This window comes from Herpailurus yagouaroundi, unplaced genomic scaffold (genome assembly GCF_014898765.1).
Source record: "Herpailurus yagouaroundi ecotype Mexico unplaced genomic scaffold, PumYag 28, whole genome shotgun sequence".
Taxonomy (NCBI): domain Eukaryota; kingdom Metazoa; phylum Chordata; class Mammalia; order Carnivora; family Felidae; genus Herpailurus; species Herpailurus yagouaroundi.
This window is the reverse complement of record NW_024412376.1, coordinates 84,537,956-84,554,539: the sequence shown is the minus strand read 5'-3', so window position 1 is coordinate 84,554,539 and position 16,584 is coordinate 84,537,956. Positions and strand designations below refer to the sequence as shown.

Genomic DNA, 16,584 nt, shown 5'->3' with positions numbered 1-16,584 from the left:
ATTTTTACTAACTCTTCTTTGGAACGGTTTGGAATTTTTTTTTTTTTTTCTTCTACCATGGATATATGCTACCTTTTCTAAAACAAAATTTTTTTTCATCTCCTTGGGACTTTTCTAGCTCTTCAGATATTTGTCAGTTTGAAACAACATCTGATGGGGCTCATGCGTCATGTGTAAAACATTGGAATTCCTTGCTTTCAACTTCATTTCAGTCATTCCAGTGGACTCCAGTGTAATAATAGCCAGTGGTTTTCCACACTGCAGAAAGTAGTACCATACTTGCAAAAGAGAGTATGTGAGAGAGGGATCAAAGAAAGACAGAAATTTGGCCAAATCTTATACTTTTTTTTTTTTTTTAATATTTATTTTTGAGAGAGAGCACACGAGGAGGGGAGGGACAGAGAGAGAGGGAGACACAGAATCTGAAGCAGGCTCCAGGCTCCGAGCTGTCAGCACAGAGCCCCACGCGGGTATCAGACCCACCAATCACCGTGAGATCAGGACCTGAGCTGAAGTCAGACCCTTAACAGACTGAGCCACCTACACGCCCATGGCCAAATCTTATTCTTATGGTTATTTTTGACTTGGACTTTGAAAAGGATTTGTTTACGCAGTGACAGTGTGTTTGTTTGCTAGGACCACCATGACAAAGTGCCACAAAATGAGCAGTTTAAACAGTAAAGTTCTGCAGGATAGAAGCCAGAAATCCAGGCGTCCATAGTATGGGTTCCTTCCAAGGGTTGTAAGGCAGGGACCTGTTCTGGCCTTTTCTTCTTGCCTTGTAGGTGGCCACATTCACATGGCACTGTCCCTGTGTGCACGTCCGTCTCCAAATATGCCCCTTTTATAAGAGGACACCGGTCATATTAGATTAGGGCCCACCCTACATGACCTCATTATAACTTGCTAAAGACGAGATGCTAGCTCCAAGTATGGTCACATTCTGAAGTCCCAGGAATTAGGACTTCAACATATGAATCTTCAGGACCCCATTCGACCCATAACACTGCCATGATCCACTTCTCTCTACTCTCCCCTCAGCCTGGCCCAAAGAGTTCCTTGTCCTGATGTTTGGGCTGAGACTTTGGTCTTTGGGCTACCTACGGTGGAGAATATTGTTGACGTCATCCTTGAGGGGAAAAGCCAATGAAGGAAAAGTCACCTGTGGTTTGTCCTGAGTGCAAGTGTGGTTCTCTCCTTCCTAGGTGGTACCATGGTAACCTCACACGCCATGCGGCCGAGGCCCTTCTCCTCTCCAATGGATGCGACGGAAGCTACCTTCTGAGGGACAGCAACGAAAGGACCGGGCTGTACTCTCTCTCTGTGAGGTAGGATGTCTAAGAACTATGAATTCAATCTCGCCCCATCTCTTCCTTACATGGGCATTGCTTTATCATCACACTCAAATTGCCAGATAGCAAAATTCTCATGTCACCAGATAAAATTCTCTCAATTCCTGTTAGACCTGCAGGTCTAAGGATTCCAAGCTCTGAATGGTGGACTGTAAAAAAAAAAAAAACATTCTTCCTCCTTCCCTTGGCAGGGAAGAAGAAAATGTTAGAGCCGAAGGATACTTTACGAATCGTTTAGTGTCTTGCTTGACTGATGGAAAAACTGAAACCTGAAATGGTAAAGTGTCTTTTCACCCAATAAATCAGCAATAGAAACAGCACCGGAATCCAAATCCCTAAAACCTGGCCCAGCGCCCTGTTAATATTCATTGCTTCCTCTGGAAAATCAGAATGATTTGTGGCTGTGCAACTTTCATCACAAACTCAAGCAGGCAGTGAGGCAAATTTTAAGTTTTTTTCTGTAAATGGACTGACCTTTCTCAAGGCTCCACTTCCCCTGAATGTTAGTAAAACTAATCTAGTCCTTACCAACACAAACCGGTGATGGCCCAGTCCTTCTCTGGTCTTTCTCCTCCCCTGCTTCCTCCTGGTTGGCCTCCGTATCAGGGAAGATGGCCTCGCCAGGTGATAATCAGGACAGCGTCTGTTCCCTTGGCGTCTGAGGGCCTGTAGCAAGTCATTCTGGGTTTGCAGGGAGTTGGCCTCGGCTTAGACTGGGAATGGGAGGAGTCCATGAAGTTGCTCTCAGCCACCCACTCATTAACCTCAAACTGTGACTGTTTTATTACTGTTCTGATGGCGCCTCCATATACCCATGAAAATGGTCCCCTCTTCGTTCATCTTTCGCGCTGATCTGGCATAAGGAGGTTTTCTCTATTCTTTTCTGCTCCACGTGGTCTAGGCCTCCTTGTCACTAACTCAGGAGCAACACTTACACTCTTTTCTCTCTGAATCCTCTTTTTCATCTAGTTTAGCAGTAGTTTCTTTTGTTTTGTTTGTTTAATTTTTTTTAATGTTCATTTATTTTGAGAGAGAGCACATGAGCAGGAGAGGGGCAGAGAGAGAGGGAGACACAGAATCCAAAGCAGGCTCCAGGCTCTGAGCTGTCATCACAGAGCCCGACGCAGGGCTCGAACTCACAAACCATGAGATCATGACCTGAACTGAAGTCAGAGGCTTAACTGACTGAGACAGCCAAGTGCCCCTGTTTTGTTTTTTAAAGTCTCCTCTACTTCTGAGAGGGGGAAAAACTGGCTATAAAAGTATTTCCCTAAATAATTGATGGCAGGCTTCTATGAGCTCAAAAGAGAAGAATCACCATATTTTTTTATCTTCTCTTTGGGCTTCTGGACCTACGTATTTTCAAATTTTTTTTTCAATGTTTTTATTTATTTTTGGGACAGAGAGAGACAGAGCATGAATGGGGGAGGGGCAGAGAGAGAGGGAGACACAGAATCAGAAACAGGCTCCAGGCTCCGAGCCATCAGCCCAGAGCCTGACGCGGGGCTCGAACTCACGGACCGCGAGATCATGACCTGGCTGAAGTCGGACGCTTAACCGACTGCGCCACCCAGGCGCCCCTGGACCTAACGTATTTTCTACGCCACATAACAAATTACCTAAAATGTAGTGGCATTAAACAACATAAACTGATTATCTCACAGTTTCTGTATGTCAGAAGTCCCAGTGAGTTCTCTGGATTCTCTGCTTGGGCTCCGACCATGCCAAAATTAAAGTGCTGGCTGAGGCTGTGGTTCATCTGGGCCTTCACATGCTCTTCCTTCAGTCTCTTCTTTCTTCTTCAGCCCTTTTCACTCATGTCCTTGTTGCTGTAGGACTGAGCTCCCCACTTTCCATCTAGCTATTGGCCAGGGATCGCTGTCAGCTTCTGGAATCCACCCACCATTTCCTGCCAAGGGGCCCCCACAGGCAGTTCATAGCATGGATGTTTGCTTTCTTCTAGACCATCTAGAGCGAGTCCCCCTCTCCTGTGACCAGCCAAGGAAACCTTTTTGCTTTTACCAAGACTTTCATGTGATTAGGTCAGGCCCACCCAGAGAATGTCCCTATTTTAAGGTCAGCTAATTTGGAGCCTCTATTACCTGCAAAATCCCTTCATAGTAGCATCTATATTAGCATTTATTGAATAAATGGTGGAAAGTGTATGTAGTCCAGGGGCTGAGAATCTTGGGGTCCTGTTGGAACACTTCCATCCAGGGCATGTCTATAAGCCTATTTTAAGGGGAGTGGAAGAAATAGGTGGGAGGGTGAGGAGGTAAGTAAGAGGGTCACAGATTTTTAAAAAACACCTTTATTAACAGTTTTCATGTTACTCTGCTCTATTTTGCTTTAAATTTTTTCTAAATAACATTTTGGAAAAATTATTAATCAGACATGAATTTGTGCATGGCTGGAAGCAGGAATGTTACTTTCTCTGATCGACAGCAAAGGTGAAAAATTTATCAAGGGGTCAGGCTGCAAATCCTTTAATGCAAAGATCTTCCCCCGATCTCAAACAAACATGTGGAATTATTAGATCAAAGAATGCTAACTTGTCATCAATATATTTCTCATTGGAATGGTTAGATCAGAAACTTCTTCCAATTAGGTGACACATATATATCACATCTATATAAAAATGTAAAAAAAAAATAACCACGGGGGGCACCTGGGTGACTCAGTCAGTTGAGTGTTGGACTCTTGGCCTCAGCTCAGGTCATGATCTCACAGTTCATGAGCTCAAGCCCCACGTTGGGCTCTGTGCGGACAGCACAGAACCTGCTTGGGATTCTCTCTCCCCCCCCCCCCCCCGCCCCTCCTTGCTCTCTCCCTCTGTGTCTCAAAATAAATAAATAATCTTTTTAAAAAATCACCAACAGAGGTGACAGGAACCACAACCCAGCTCAAAAGAATGCCTTTTTTACTCATTCATTTGTTCACTCCATCAATAATAAATATCTAAGAGCATCCACTCTAGGCCAAACTCTTTGATAAGTGTTGTGGAAGGTTCAGGCTTTGCCCTCAGGAAGTGCAGCTCACAGGACAGTAGGACACTATACAAGTAGCTCATGACAAGGAAGAGTGCAGTGAATGACGGGAAAGGAGCCAGATGAGTGTGTGGACTGTCGAGGGGAGAAAAGCAAGTAACTCATGTTGTGAGTATCGTGGCGTACTTGACCCAGCAGGTGTCTTTGGGCTGACACTTGTTCAGAAACAAAGGGGGCGATGTTGCTGGTGAAGGGGGCTGCAAGAGCTCAGGGACAATAGCGGAAACTGTGAGGAGAACTGTAGGTCCGGTTGGATCAGAGAAGCAGTCCTCAGGGTGTGGTCCCCAGACTGGCGGCATCCCCAGAGAACATGTTAGGGATGCAAATTCTTGGGCCCCACACCCTGGACCTGCCAAATCAGGAATTCAGGGGGCAAGGCCCAGAAATCTGGGTTTTAACGAGCCCTCCAGGTGATTCCAATTTCTGATGCGTGCTAACGTTGGAGCAGGACTTACACAGAGAGGAGAGGAATAGCAGGAGTCAAGTACTTATCTATTTAGGGGCACCTGGATAGCTCAAAGCACCCGACTCTTGATTTCTGCTCAGGTCAATCTCAGTTTCTTGAGTTCGAGCTCCGCATCTGGCTCTGCACTGACAGTGTGGAGTCTGCTTGAGCTTCTCTCTCTCTACACCTCCCCTGGTCATGCGATCTTTGTCTCTCTGTCTCTCTCTAAGAGTAAATAAATACACTTAAAAATTATTTTAATACTAGTGTTTTCAATAATTGTGTTGTAATTCTCAGTTTTTAGAAGGGTTTCATGATGATGCTCATGCCTAATGTTATATTTCCCTTCAAAACAAGATAATTCATTTCTTAAATAACCTAAAGCATTTCTTTTTCCTTTTCAGAGCCAAAGACTCTGTCAAACACTTTCATGTTGAATATACTGGATATTCATTTAAATTTGGCTTTAATGAATTCTCATGTCTGAAGGATTTTGTCAAGCATTTTGCAAATCAGCCTTTGATTGGAAGTGAGACAGGTAAGCCACGAACAGATACTTGACCTATGAGACATTGTTTCAGGATGGAGGAAGGGAAAGGAGGATTTCATTAAATAGTTGTCACTTCTGTTGGGTTATGTACATACGATATGCGATTAGATATGGTTAGAAACAATTTTTTCCAATTGCTGTGCCATATGCTACATTAATAAATTTAATCTATATCTGTATCTATATATCTGTATTACCTTTACGAGAAAACAATGTGCTTTGAACAAAGTAGACAGTTTTTTTAGAATGTGATATAATAATGGATTGATTTAAAGTACACAGCTTAGGGGCGCCTGGGTGGCGCAGTCGGTTAAGCGTCCGACTTCAGCCAGGTCACGATCTCGCGGTCCGTGAGTTCGAGCCCCGCGTCGGGCCCTGGGCTGATGGCTCAGAGCCTGGAGCCTGTTTCTGATTCTGTGTCTCCCTCTCTCTCTGCCCCTCCCCCGTTCATGCTCTGTCTCTCTCTGTCCCAAAAATAAATAAACATTGAAAAAAAAATTAAAAAAAAAAATAAAAAAAAAAATAAAGTACACAGCTTAAAAAAATAGTCTATTCATTTTACAATAATATATACAGTAAACAAAGAAAAAAGAAAGGCTAGAACAACTTTCTGATTCCTCATAATTTTAGACATGGACAGTTTACATATTGGGACCACCCATAAAAGATAATGTTGAGCATTTTTTAAAACAGAATTCATACTTAAATGTTCACAAATATCACGGAATGTTAAAAATATTGACTGGAAATTGCTCTTTTGAACAATGCCTTTATTACATCATAAAATTCTGTTTCTCTTGGTTTTTGTAAGTCTTTACACTGGACTTAAATATGGATGGAAAATTTTGAATTTCCCTGTTTGAATGGTTAAAGTCCAACTAGAATATTCAAGTTAAAAAACAAAAGACACACTACCCGGGTATCTGAATTATCTAACTTGTTTTTCTGTACCAATTAAAGTAAGCAAAAGATCACCCTTATATCTGTGATACAGAATCACAATTTTATGTGGCCTAAACGATGGTAATTCTTGGGTAATCAAAAGTTGGGTGATTCCAGAATGTGTAGCAGAAGAGGAACTCAAGACTTAACAGTACAGCTATCTTACCATGAATGTGTTTATACTTGCTTTCTTGGTAAACATGGCCAGTGGACTTTTTGTTAACTTCAGTGTGGTTGTAGAGATGCCTCGCCAGTCTTTCCTCCTCTGCTGTTTCTGTGGCCTGGATAGACCCTGATATGAATCACACGGTATCAAGTGTAGATGAAAAGCACAGTGGAAACCACAGAGTAGTTGCCTTACTTTATACTGACCGCATAAGACCTATACTAGAATATTCCAAACTGAAAAACTGAAGCTATAATCTTTTTTTCTGGTGGAAATTCTTCCAATCGGCCCTGAAAACTACTTTACCAGCAGTAGTTCACATAAACAAATGACAAGTGGGTATGCATTATTTATTTCCATTGCTACTTTGGCTATGGCAAGCATTTTAGTTTCTCAAATCCCTTCACTTCAAACTTACCTCCTACTTGTTTCCCACTCTATGCTTGACTTTATTCACTTCTTGATCATGAGAAATTGAGATTTTGAAACTAAAAACTTTGTTTTGCTATCCCTATTTGTGTCCTTCTTTATGTCCCCCAGGTCCTGATATAGTGCATGACACTTTGGGTGATGGATGGATGGGTGGATGGATGATGATTATGAGTGGGAACTCTTTGTCACTTCAAAGCCATGATAAGTGTTATCTTCCAGCCTTTTTTCTTCCTCCAAGCAACGTCAGCTTCCTTCTTTTGAACTCTCCTCCTAGACTCTATATTTAACCCATTTGATCATTCTCTGTGCTCCTTCCTGGACTTTATCCAAGTTACAGAACAGGTATACATTCTGTCTACCAAAAGGTTTCAAAAACCTTTAAGGTCAAAGTGAATGCAGTGGTTTCTGGGTGAAACTTTCTGGCACAGGTCCAATCTCCAGGCAAGAGGATCACCTAAGTCTTCTTCAAAGTAAAGGCTCCTTGACATTGAATTTAAGAAATGTTAAATTTCCCTGCAAATACAGTAATCTAACTAAAGAAGTTTTACTATTAATCCTTTGGGAGAGTGAAGATTTGTAATCCTGATTCCTAAGGTAGTTTTATCCAAAGCTAAAGTTTGTTGTATCGTTATCATTTCTATAATCATTTTTTACAATAAAATTCAGGAAACTAAGATTTTTATCCTCTCTGCTGCATCTTCTCTGTGCCATTCATTATCCAACAGGAAATTTGCTATTATTTGAATCCCTCGCTACAGGCTCTTGATGCTTATGGATATATACTTGACTTCCTAGCTTCCAGGCCTTGAGTTAGATATCACCAACTCTGAAATATTCCTCTTATCTGTCCCAGCCAGATGAAGCAAAGCCACCGAAGCTGGGAACAAGGGGAAAAACCCATGACAAAGAAGTGTTCCAATGTTGGCCCTCTGGGAGTAATAGGCCCCAGGAAACAAGATAACGTGCTGAAGTCATGATGACTCTTAAACCCAGCAGATTTTCAGAAGCCACAATCAGCACTATGACCTGTGAACAACAGTGAATGGAAACCAGGATGCCACCTTCTAAAAATAGGCCCCTTCTTGTTCATTTGAGTATTGGCTCTTGGTGTTGAGCAGCAGTGATCAGGAGGCCTCCAGTCTGATGATTTCTTGGTCTGCATCAGAGAAGTGCAAACCCTTAAAGTTTTCATGCAATTAAAGGTTACCAGGGGAAGCATTTGTCTGCACAATGGATGAGGCCAGCCAGGGTTCTTACCTCCAGATCCTAGAATGGAAAGGACTAGAACGGGGGATTTCAGGCCGCTCCTTTTAGCCCAGACCCCCGTCAGGCCAGCAGCACCTTGCAGTGCCTAGAGAGTGAGTTTATTTAAAAGAGACTTTCCCACACTTACCCACTGACAGGGACGGCACTGCATCTGAGGGCAATGGGCAGGACCTCCAAATAACCAATAGCTTTACCCGACTTCGCCTTGCAGTTAAATATAGTGTAGAGGGAAACCCAGAACACTCGGTTCTGGGTTCTAAGAAAATATTTGTATTTGGGATACGTAAAAGTGTTAACCTAAGGGGAAGAATACTATTTTAAGATCTCTTCTTTCCTATTTTATTCCTTTTCTCTACTCCTCAACTTCTCAGGATTTCTGTTTCCTTAATCTGAAGAATGAAGATTTCCTAAGCAAGAGCTGAAAGCCTCTTGACAACCTGAATATTCTACGGTTATAATTTCCTTATCCCTTGCATTTAACCTTTCCAATCTCCACGAAAGTTTCTGTTCACTCTAATTTCTCCTTATTAACAGCCATCAGCAGAATATCGTTAGATATTTCTGATTGCCAAATCCCAGTCATTTCCCAAGTAAATATCATGGTGACATTCAACATGCTCTCTTCCTTTACTTTCCTCAGTGGCTCTTTTGTCTTCTAACATTTTGTTTAATTCACTTTTTAAAAAATTTTTGTTTAATGTTCATTTATTTTTGAGAGGGAGAGAGAGACAGAGTGCGAGTGGGGGAGGGGCAGAGAGAGAAGGAGACACAGAATCCCAAGCAGGCTCCAGACTCTGAGCTGGTGGCACAGAGCCTGATGTAGGGCTCTAACTCGTGAACCTCAAGATCATGACCTGAGCCTGACCTAAGTCGGAGGCTTAACCGACTCAGCCACCCAGGACCCCTGTATAATTCACTTTTTTAAAAAATCTTTGCAAAAAATTAAAAAAAAAAACCACCTCTTTGCATTAGTATGTAAACCCTTTAAGAAGAGGGATATTTGTCATTTTTGTACCCTGATCATATGTCCCAGTAGGTACAAGAATGAATGGTAATAATTTTCACAACATTTCATAATTTCATGTTGGTTTCCCTTTATCTCATTACCAAAGCCTGCATTGCAGCTTGAATGACAACACATCAACCAGTGAACTTCTGACAATTAGTTTTTACTTCCAAAGTTTTGTTTTAATGTTTATTTATTTATTTTTGAGGGAGAGCATGAATGCATGCATGAGCCAGGGAGGGACAGAGAGAATCCCTAGCAGGCTCCAAAAGGGCTGTCAGTCCAGAGCTCAATCAGGGGCTTTCTGTGGGGCTCGATCTCAGGAACCATAAATCATGACCTGAGCAATCCAGGCGCTTCTTACTTCCAAAGTTTTTGCAAAGCATCATTTAAAATGATGCTTTGTGTGGTATGTATGCTCAGTAATGCTTAAATTCAGAATTTGCCTTTTTTTTTTGGTACATTTATTTTTGAGAGACAGAGAGAGTACAGAACGCAAGTGAGGGAGGGGCACAGAAAGACTGAAACACAGAATCCAAAGTGGGCTCCAGGCTTCGAGCTGTCAGCACAGATCCAAACACAGGGCTCATACTCACAAACCATGAGATCATGACCTGAGCCGAAGTCGGACGCTTAACCAACTGAGCCACTCAGGCGCCCCAGAATCTGACTTTCATTCGTTATGATAAGCTGCAATATAAAACTTTTCTTCCTACTTGTACATGGCTTCTAAATTCAACTCAAATAGACTTGGAAATTTGAGCCTTTTTTATTAGCATGGATACATTTGGGCCATTATTAATTTTTACTGTACCCTCTTATAATCAGCTAGGTTTCATACACATATATTCTTTGAACATAGAGAACATTTATCTTTATCCTTAAATGTCTTAATATTATTAGAACAAAAATTACCTTTCCTATTACCTTGTGTTTCTATTAGAATACTTCTGTATATGAAATTGCCATATACAATTTGTTATAGGAATTACTGTGTTGTGACTTTAAGCACCCACCCAGCATGAAAAAGGATGACACGAATCAAGTGTTATGTTTGTACTTACCCTTTATAATAATCCGTTCTCGGTTTTGAAGATCCCATCTGGTTCTTTCTTAAATGTCAGATTTCCACTTCTCTTTTTGTTTTGATGTGGGGATTCCCAACCTCTTGATAACTGCTGTCATTATTATTAATTTATTTTGTAACACCAGCCTTTTTACCCAGGTGGCATTTTAAAATAATTATGTTAAAATTCAGTGTAGTTTGAGAATTGTGTGCCATTTCTGAAAATAATCGATGACAACTCAGAATTCTGCCAAACCACAGCCAAGCATCACTCCTTTAGTTTCTGCTTGCCAAAAAAGCAAGTTTTCTCAGTTTGTCATAAGGTATGTTTGCAAAAGGAAGAGGCAGGCAGGGAAGGGAATACGGAAGCAACACGTATGGAGTACTCACTGAGTTCTGAACGGGCCGTTGGATGTTTTCGCAGATACCAAGTTATTGAATCTCCTGAACCATCCACGGTAATGTGAAAGTGGTCCCATTTTTAGATGAGGAATTGAAAACTTAGACATGTGAAGTTATTTGGCCAGTGTGGCACAGCCAGAAAACATCAGAGCTGAGAGTGAAATCCAAGCCAACCTGGTTCTAAACCACAGGGGCTTTCCATTCACCTCACTCTGTCCTGACGCTGGTCTACCAGTGACACAGCAGCACGACATTGCCACAGCACAGTGTGACCTTGAGTGGGTTTGGACAGGAAGATCTTTGCCACAACGACACAGTAGGATGTTTGTAGGACAGGGCAGAGCTATCCCCTAGTCTCTTCTTTAAGGTCTGTAACAATATTTTCGGTATGTGATGTAAAGGCATTGTTCTAAAGAATGTGAATCAATCTGAACTTCTGTCTTCGTGTTTACCGCTGTTCCTATGCTATTTACATGAATTGCCACTTGGGAAATTATCTTGGAGGACATCTTAAAACATAAAAGGCTGACTAAAAAACATGCATAGGCCCATCGCATTTATGTCTCTCTGGAAGAGATATAAGACAGCCTATGTAAATATGATACAGTAAAAGAAAATGTAAAGTTTGGGGTGCCTGGGTGGCTCGGTTGGTTGAGCATCCAACTTCGGCTCAGGTCATGACCTCACAGTTTGTGAGTTCAAGCCCCGCATCCGGCTCTCTGCTGTCAGAGTGGAGCCCGCTCGGATCCTGTCTCCCCACCCCTCTGCCCCTTCTCCCTTGTGCTCTCTCCCAAAAATAATCAACATCAAAAAAAAAAAAGTGACATTATAAAAAAGTAAATAAAACGTAAAGGTTAAATGAGAATGTGGAAGAAAAGGAAAATGAGACACAAAGACGCAATGATGTCAGAAGTAAAGTACTTTAAACGGGCAGTGTGCTTGGCAGGAAACAGGACACACCCTTGGTTACTAAGTGTCCTAGTATCTCTTGCCCCTGCATTAGGCTTGTGTGTGTAACTAGATTTACAGGACATTAGAATGGGAAGGGATCCCACAGACCGTTTCATTTTTCCTTTACAAATGGAGAAACCAAGGCCTGATGAGAAACGTTGAGGCAAAAACTCTCATCTCCTTTCCTCAGGCTACCTCCTCAAGGATCTGCTTGTTCGAATTTTGATTTCCATGTACACCCTTGCGCCGACAATAAAGTACATTTCACAGGCCGTAGAGAGTTTCCATTACTCCATAATGAGTAAATAGGTGAACTCCTAGTTCAGCTCCAGCCTCTGCCATTCATTCACCAGCTGTATGTCCCTGGGAAAATGATGTAACCTCCCTGAGATTCAGTTTCACCATCTTACAAATCAGAGCTGGTGACCTAACAGTTCATACCTTAATAGTTCCTGACTTGCTATTGAGGATTGAATGAGATTGGGTATGAAAGGCTATAAAAATCATTTTTAGCTTGGCATAAATAATCACTATTATTGTTTTTTAACAAAGCACCGTTATGGTAATCCCATCATATTGTCCGCAAGAGCTGCATATTCTTTGGTATACCATGAAGAGTTAGTTGGGGGCAATTAATTACATTTGTATTTATCAAGTGTTTATGTCATCTTCAAATTTTAAGCCAGCTCCGCAGAGGATTCAGATAAAGGATCACATAAAGTGACGGCTCCGCAAAGAGCGACCTGACTTGACTTGGACATTTTAACAGAATCTTCTGACCTGGCCAGCTGATCTACTTCTCCTCCCTCTGTGTAGTTCTCCCTGTGAGACTGGAAAGGGGCTATTAAAGCCCCTGTGTATGTAAGCGAACGTAGTTTGACCAGCATCATCTTAATGATGGGTTAAAGTTCATTTGCAGGGTAGGTTGCAAAGAAGAAAGGAGAAAGAGCTTGAATATTCCTGTCACTCCCTCTGGAAAGCCGCTTCCCACCGGCGAGAGATGACAGAGAAATCCGCCATGCACACACCAGTTGCCTAGCTTGTTTTCTGAACCTGAGGGCAATAACGAAGCATGAGTGGATGTAGTCTTATCTGAATTTAATTCAACAAATATGTATTGGGCGCCAGCCACGAGCTGAGGCCTACTAGCTACGGATGATGCGGTGATGAATCAGGTATCAACCTCATCCTCCAACATCTTACAATCTAGTTGGAAACCTGATGGGCAAGCACAAGCTTTAGTGCCTAAAAGAAATATTCTAAATAAAAGTTTCCCTGTTCAGAGCGAGATGTGCTCTTGTGCTACACTCCACTTCAGATATCGAACCAATGCCTGAGGCTTGAAAACTGTTCTGTGTTTCTGAAGCGCTGCGGGATACAAGATAAGGAGTCCTCCAATGCAGTCTCACCGTATCACAGACAGAGTGGGTGTCCTGTAAGTTACAGTTCAGCCAATGCAAACTGAAATGCTTGCCTTGGCCCTGCTCTGATCACCTCAAAAATGTACCTCCACCGAGTGTTTCTGAAACCAGGTTTCATATCAAAGGCAGGAAACAACAATCTCCCTCATGTAGTTCAGAAACTGAAGTGAAACTTGCAGCCAGGTTTCCAAGAGCTGGGCTGTACAGCTTCCTCTCTCCTCCCTCCACCAGCCCCTGCCTCCTGTTGCTTTTTATCTGAATCTTCCAACCAAATCCTGGAATTAATTTGCCCTGAATATCACTAAACCCAAGTTTCTCTCTTATGGGGCCAAGGCACTACCTTGGACCTTAGGTGGAAATACAATCAGTCTGTGGTGGCTACATATTCAAGTTTCTTTTGATTGCAACCAATCTTGGCTAGCTGAACTTAAAAAAAAAAAAAATAATGGAGGGAGGCGAATACAGGGAAATAAATGGATTTTCCTTGGGGGTGGTGGTGGTAAGGATTGGTATTCTCTCCCAGATTTTAAAAGCAGACTGAGCACCAAGAGACAATAACGAATCAGCCCCATGATCACGGCACCGCTGAAGCTTTCAGCAAGCTGACATGACTGCCTTGGTCCTGCTCTGATCACCTCAAAAGTGGGCCTCCACCGAGTGTTTCTGAGACCAGGTTTTATGCCAAATGCAGGAAAGAACAGTCTAATTCATGTAGTTCAGAAACTGAAGCTAGTGGGCCTTCTCTCCAGAGAAATCACTAAGCAGATCCCCGGAAGTAAGTCCCGTGAGTGCAGCCTGAGTGAGGTGTTTGTGGGGGAGGCCCAGGGTCTGTGGGGATCTACACTGGCATACAAGGATGGGGCAGTGGCTACGGAAGGGGAAATCACTCTTAGCCCAGCAGCCGTGCCAGGAAGCTCTATATATTATTGTTTTCTCTTGGGCAGACTGGTCAGCTAAGACCTTTCAGGGGGCTGGATGTTTATCAGTGGAAGTTGTCATTTTATAAGTGCTTTGCCATTTTCTTCATTCCACCATTCAATCCAGCCTCCTTCATGGTCTTACTAGTTAAAGTCAATGTATAGTCAATTGTACTTTCCTGTTGACTCAATATCATTTCCCTCAGTTTAGCTTTTGTTGGTGAGACTTTAGAAGAGGTTTTCGAAATAGAATTTGGTTCCCCCTAGTGGAGATTTGGACAGCTGTACTTGGCCTTGTGGCCGAAGCCGGCCTTGCCCGAAGCCGGGGTAATGGTAGACCTGGGAGGCTGGTTCCTCCCAGGCTCTTCTCTGACTTAACCCTGAATTACTGTGGCATCCATTTATCTACTCACTCATCAAGCTTTCATTATGTCAGCATCTCTACCAGGAAGTGGGATTGCAAAGGTAAATTTGGCACTGCTCTAAAGAGACTCACAGGGTGGGGAAATGCACCTGTTGAAAAGGCAATGGCTTCATAATACCAAGTGGTTATAGCATTGTGACTCAGGCAGCATTCCTTGCACACAGATCTTACACTATAGCACAACTGGCCCCCAAGGCTATGCTTATCTCCTGGGCACTGTACTATGGTAGGCAAGCTAATGGCCCACCCAAAGATGCCCATGTCTCTCCCTGGACCTGTGAATATGTTATGTTATGTGGCATGAGGGAATTAAGATTGCAGATGGAATTAAGAGTACAAGTCAGCTGACTTTGGATGGGGAGGTGTGCGATTACAATGGTGTGTCCATTGTAATCATAAGGATCCTTATAAGTGAAAGACAGAGGCACAAGAGGGAGACCCAGAGACATGGCAGTGTGAGCAGGCCTTAATGCACTGTTACTGGCTTTGAAGATGGAGGAATGTGGCCACCAGGCAAGGAATGCAGGCAGTTTCTAGAAGCTAGAAAAAACAGGGAATGGATTCTCCCCCAGAGATTTCCGGAAGGAAAGCAGTCCTGCCAATACCTTGATTTAAGATTATGAGATGCATTGCAGACTTCTGACCTCTAAAACTGTAAGGTAGGGGCGCCTGGGTGGCGCAGTCGGTTAAGCGTCCGACTTCAGCCAGGTCACGATCTCGCGGTCCGTGAGTTCGAGCCCTGCGTCGGGCTCTGGGTTGATGGCTCAGAGCCTGGAGCCTCTTTCCGATTCTGTGTCTCCCTCTCTCTCTCTGCCCCTCCCCTGTTCATGCTCTGTCTCTCTCTGTCCCAAAAATAAATAAACGTTGAAAAAAAAAATTAAAAAAAAAACTGTAAGGTAATAATTTTGAGTTGTGTTAAATCACTACGTGGTGATTTGTTACAGAAGCAACAGGAAACCACTACAGGTAGTATACTTGGGTACGTGCCAGAAAAAAAAAATTGGCTAGATACATCTTTCTAAAGCATCATTTAAAAAATTATTTTCATACTGGGGGCCGTAGGTGGCTCAATTGGTTAAGCGTCTGACTTCAGGTCATGATCTCGTGGTTTGTGGGTTTGAGCCCCCGGATGGGCTCTGTGGTGACAACTCAGAGCCTGGAGCCTACTTCGGATTCTGTGTCTCCCTCTCTCTCTCTCGCTCTCTGTTTCTCTCTCTCTCAAAAATAAACATTAAATTTTTTTTAAGTTGGGTTATAGATGTAGTTTGGATCCTTATAAAACATTATTTTCATATTAAACATGGAAAAGTAGGGGTGCCTGGGTGGCTCAGGTGGTTAAGTATCTGACTCTGATTTCGGCTCAGGTCATCATCTCACGGTTTGGGCTCGGTGCTGATGGTGTAGAGCCTTGGGATTCTCCCTCTCTCCCTCTGCCTCTATCCCACTCTTTCTCAAAATAAATAAATAAGCTTAGAAAAATGCATGGAAAGGGGAGAAAGCATAAGATTTCACGTTTTTTCTAACTTGCGAGCTGCTTTGAACACTGGGGTCCAGTCCCCTCTCCTCCACGATCAGACGGAAGGGTTTAGGAGGCACCAATACATCTTGGAGCTGCCATCAGTGGCTCCTAGACTCTGCCATTTTTACTCTCAGCACAATGTCACACATGGGTCTTTGTAAACTCAACATTTAAAAATTCATGCTCCCAAAGACGCAATCATTAGATTTTCACTTAAGAGTTTACAACTACTCTATATCAAAGCATAATAATATCTAACATTTTCTTTTTCACTATCCTTTTCACAAACAGTTCTTTATTTGGTGCTTCAAAGAGCCTTGTAAAGACAGGGTAATTCTTCCCATGTGTCCGGGGAGGAAACAGAAGCTAGAATGACCGTCCAAGAGTCAACAGGCACTGAGTGGCAGGGGTGGCTCTTTCCATGATGCCACGGTGACTGCCTGGCGCATCACTGGGGGTGGTTCTCTGGGGGGGTGGGGTCACCATGGAGCCAACCGCACATTCTGCAAGCATCTGGCACGTTGTGATTGTGTCACACGGCCCCTGAGTCTGCACAACGGCTGCTCTTGATTCACGCGTCTCTGCTTTCCTTATGACTGTCAAACCGTAACCGGCCTCTTGTCCTGATATGACTGGATCTGTTCTCATGAAAGGGTCACATTGACAGGAGAGCACTGA

At 42.9% G+C, this 16,584-nt stretch overlaps 1 protein-coding gene across 1 annotated transcript in view; it reads left to right on the top strand.

Moving 5' to 3' along the window:
- DAPP1 (dual adaptor of phosphotyrosine and 3-phosphoinositides 1) overlaps positions 1-16,584 on the top strand; it is a 53,517-nt gene that overhangs the window by 20,612 nt on the left and 16,321 nt on the right. The window contains exons 2-3 of the mRNA XM_040477618.1: positions 1,206-1,328; positions 5,249-5,382. Of these exons, the coding sequence (XP_040333552.1) occupies positions 1,206-1,328; positions 5,249-5,382 (257 nt within the window). The remainder of the gene's footprint in view (positions 1-1,205; positions 1,329-5,248; positions 5,383-16,584) is intronic.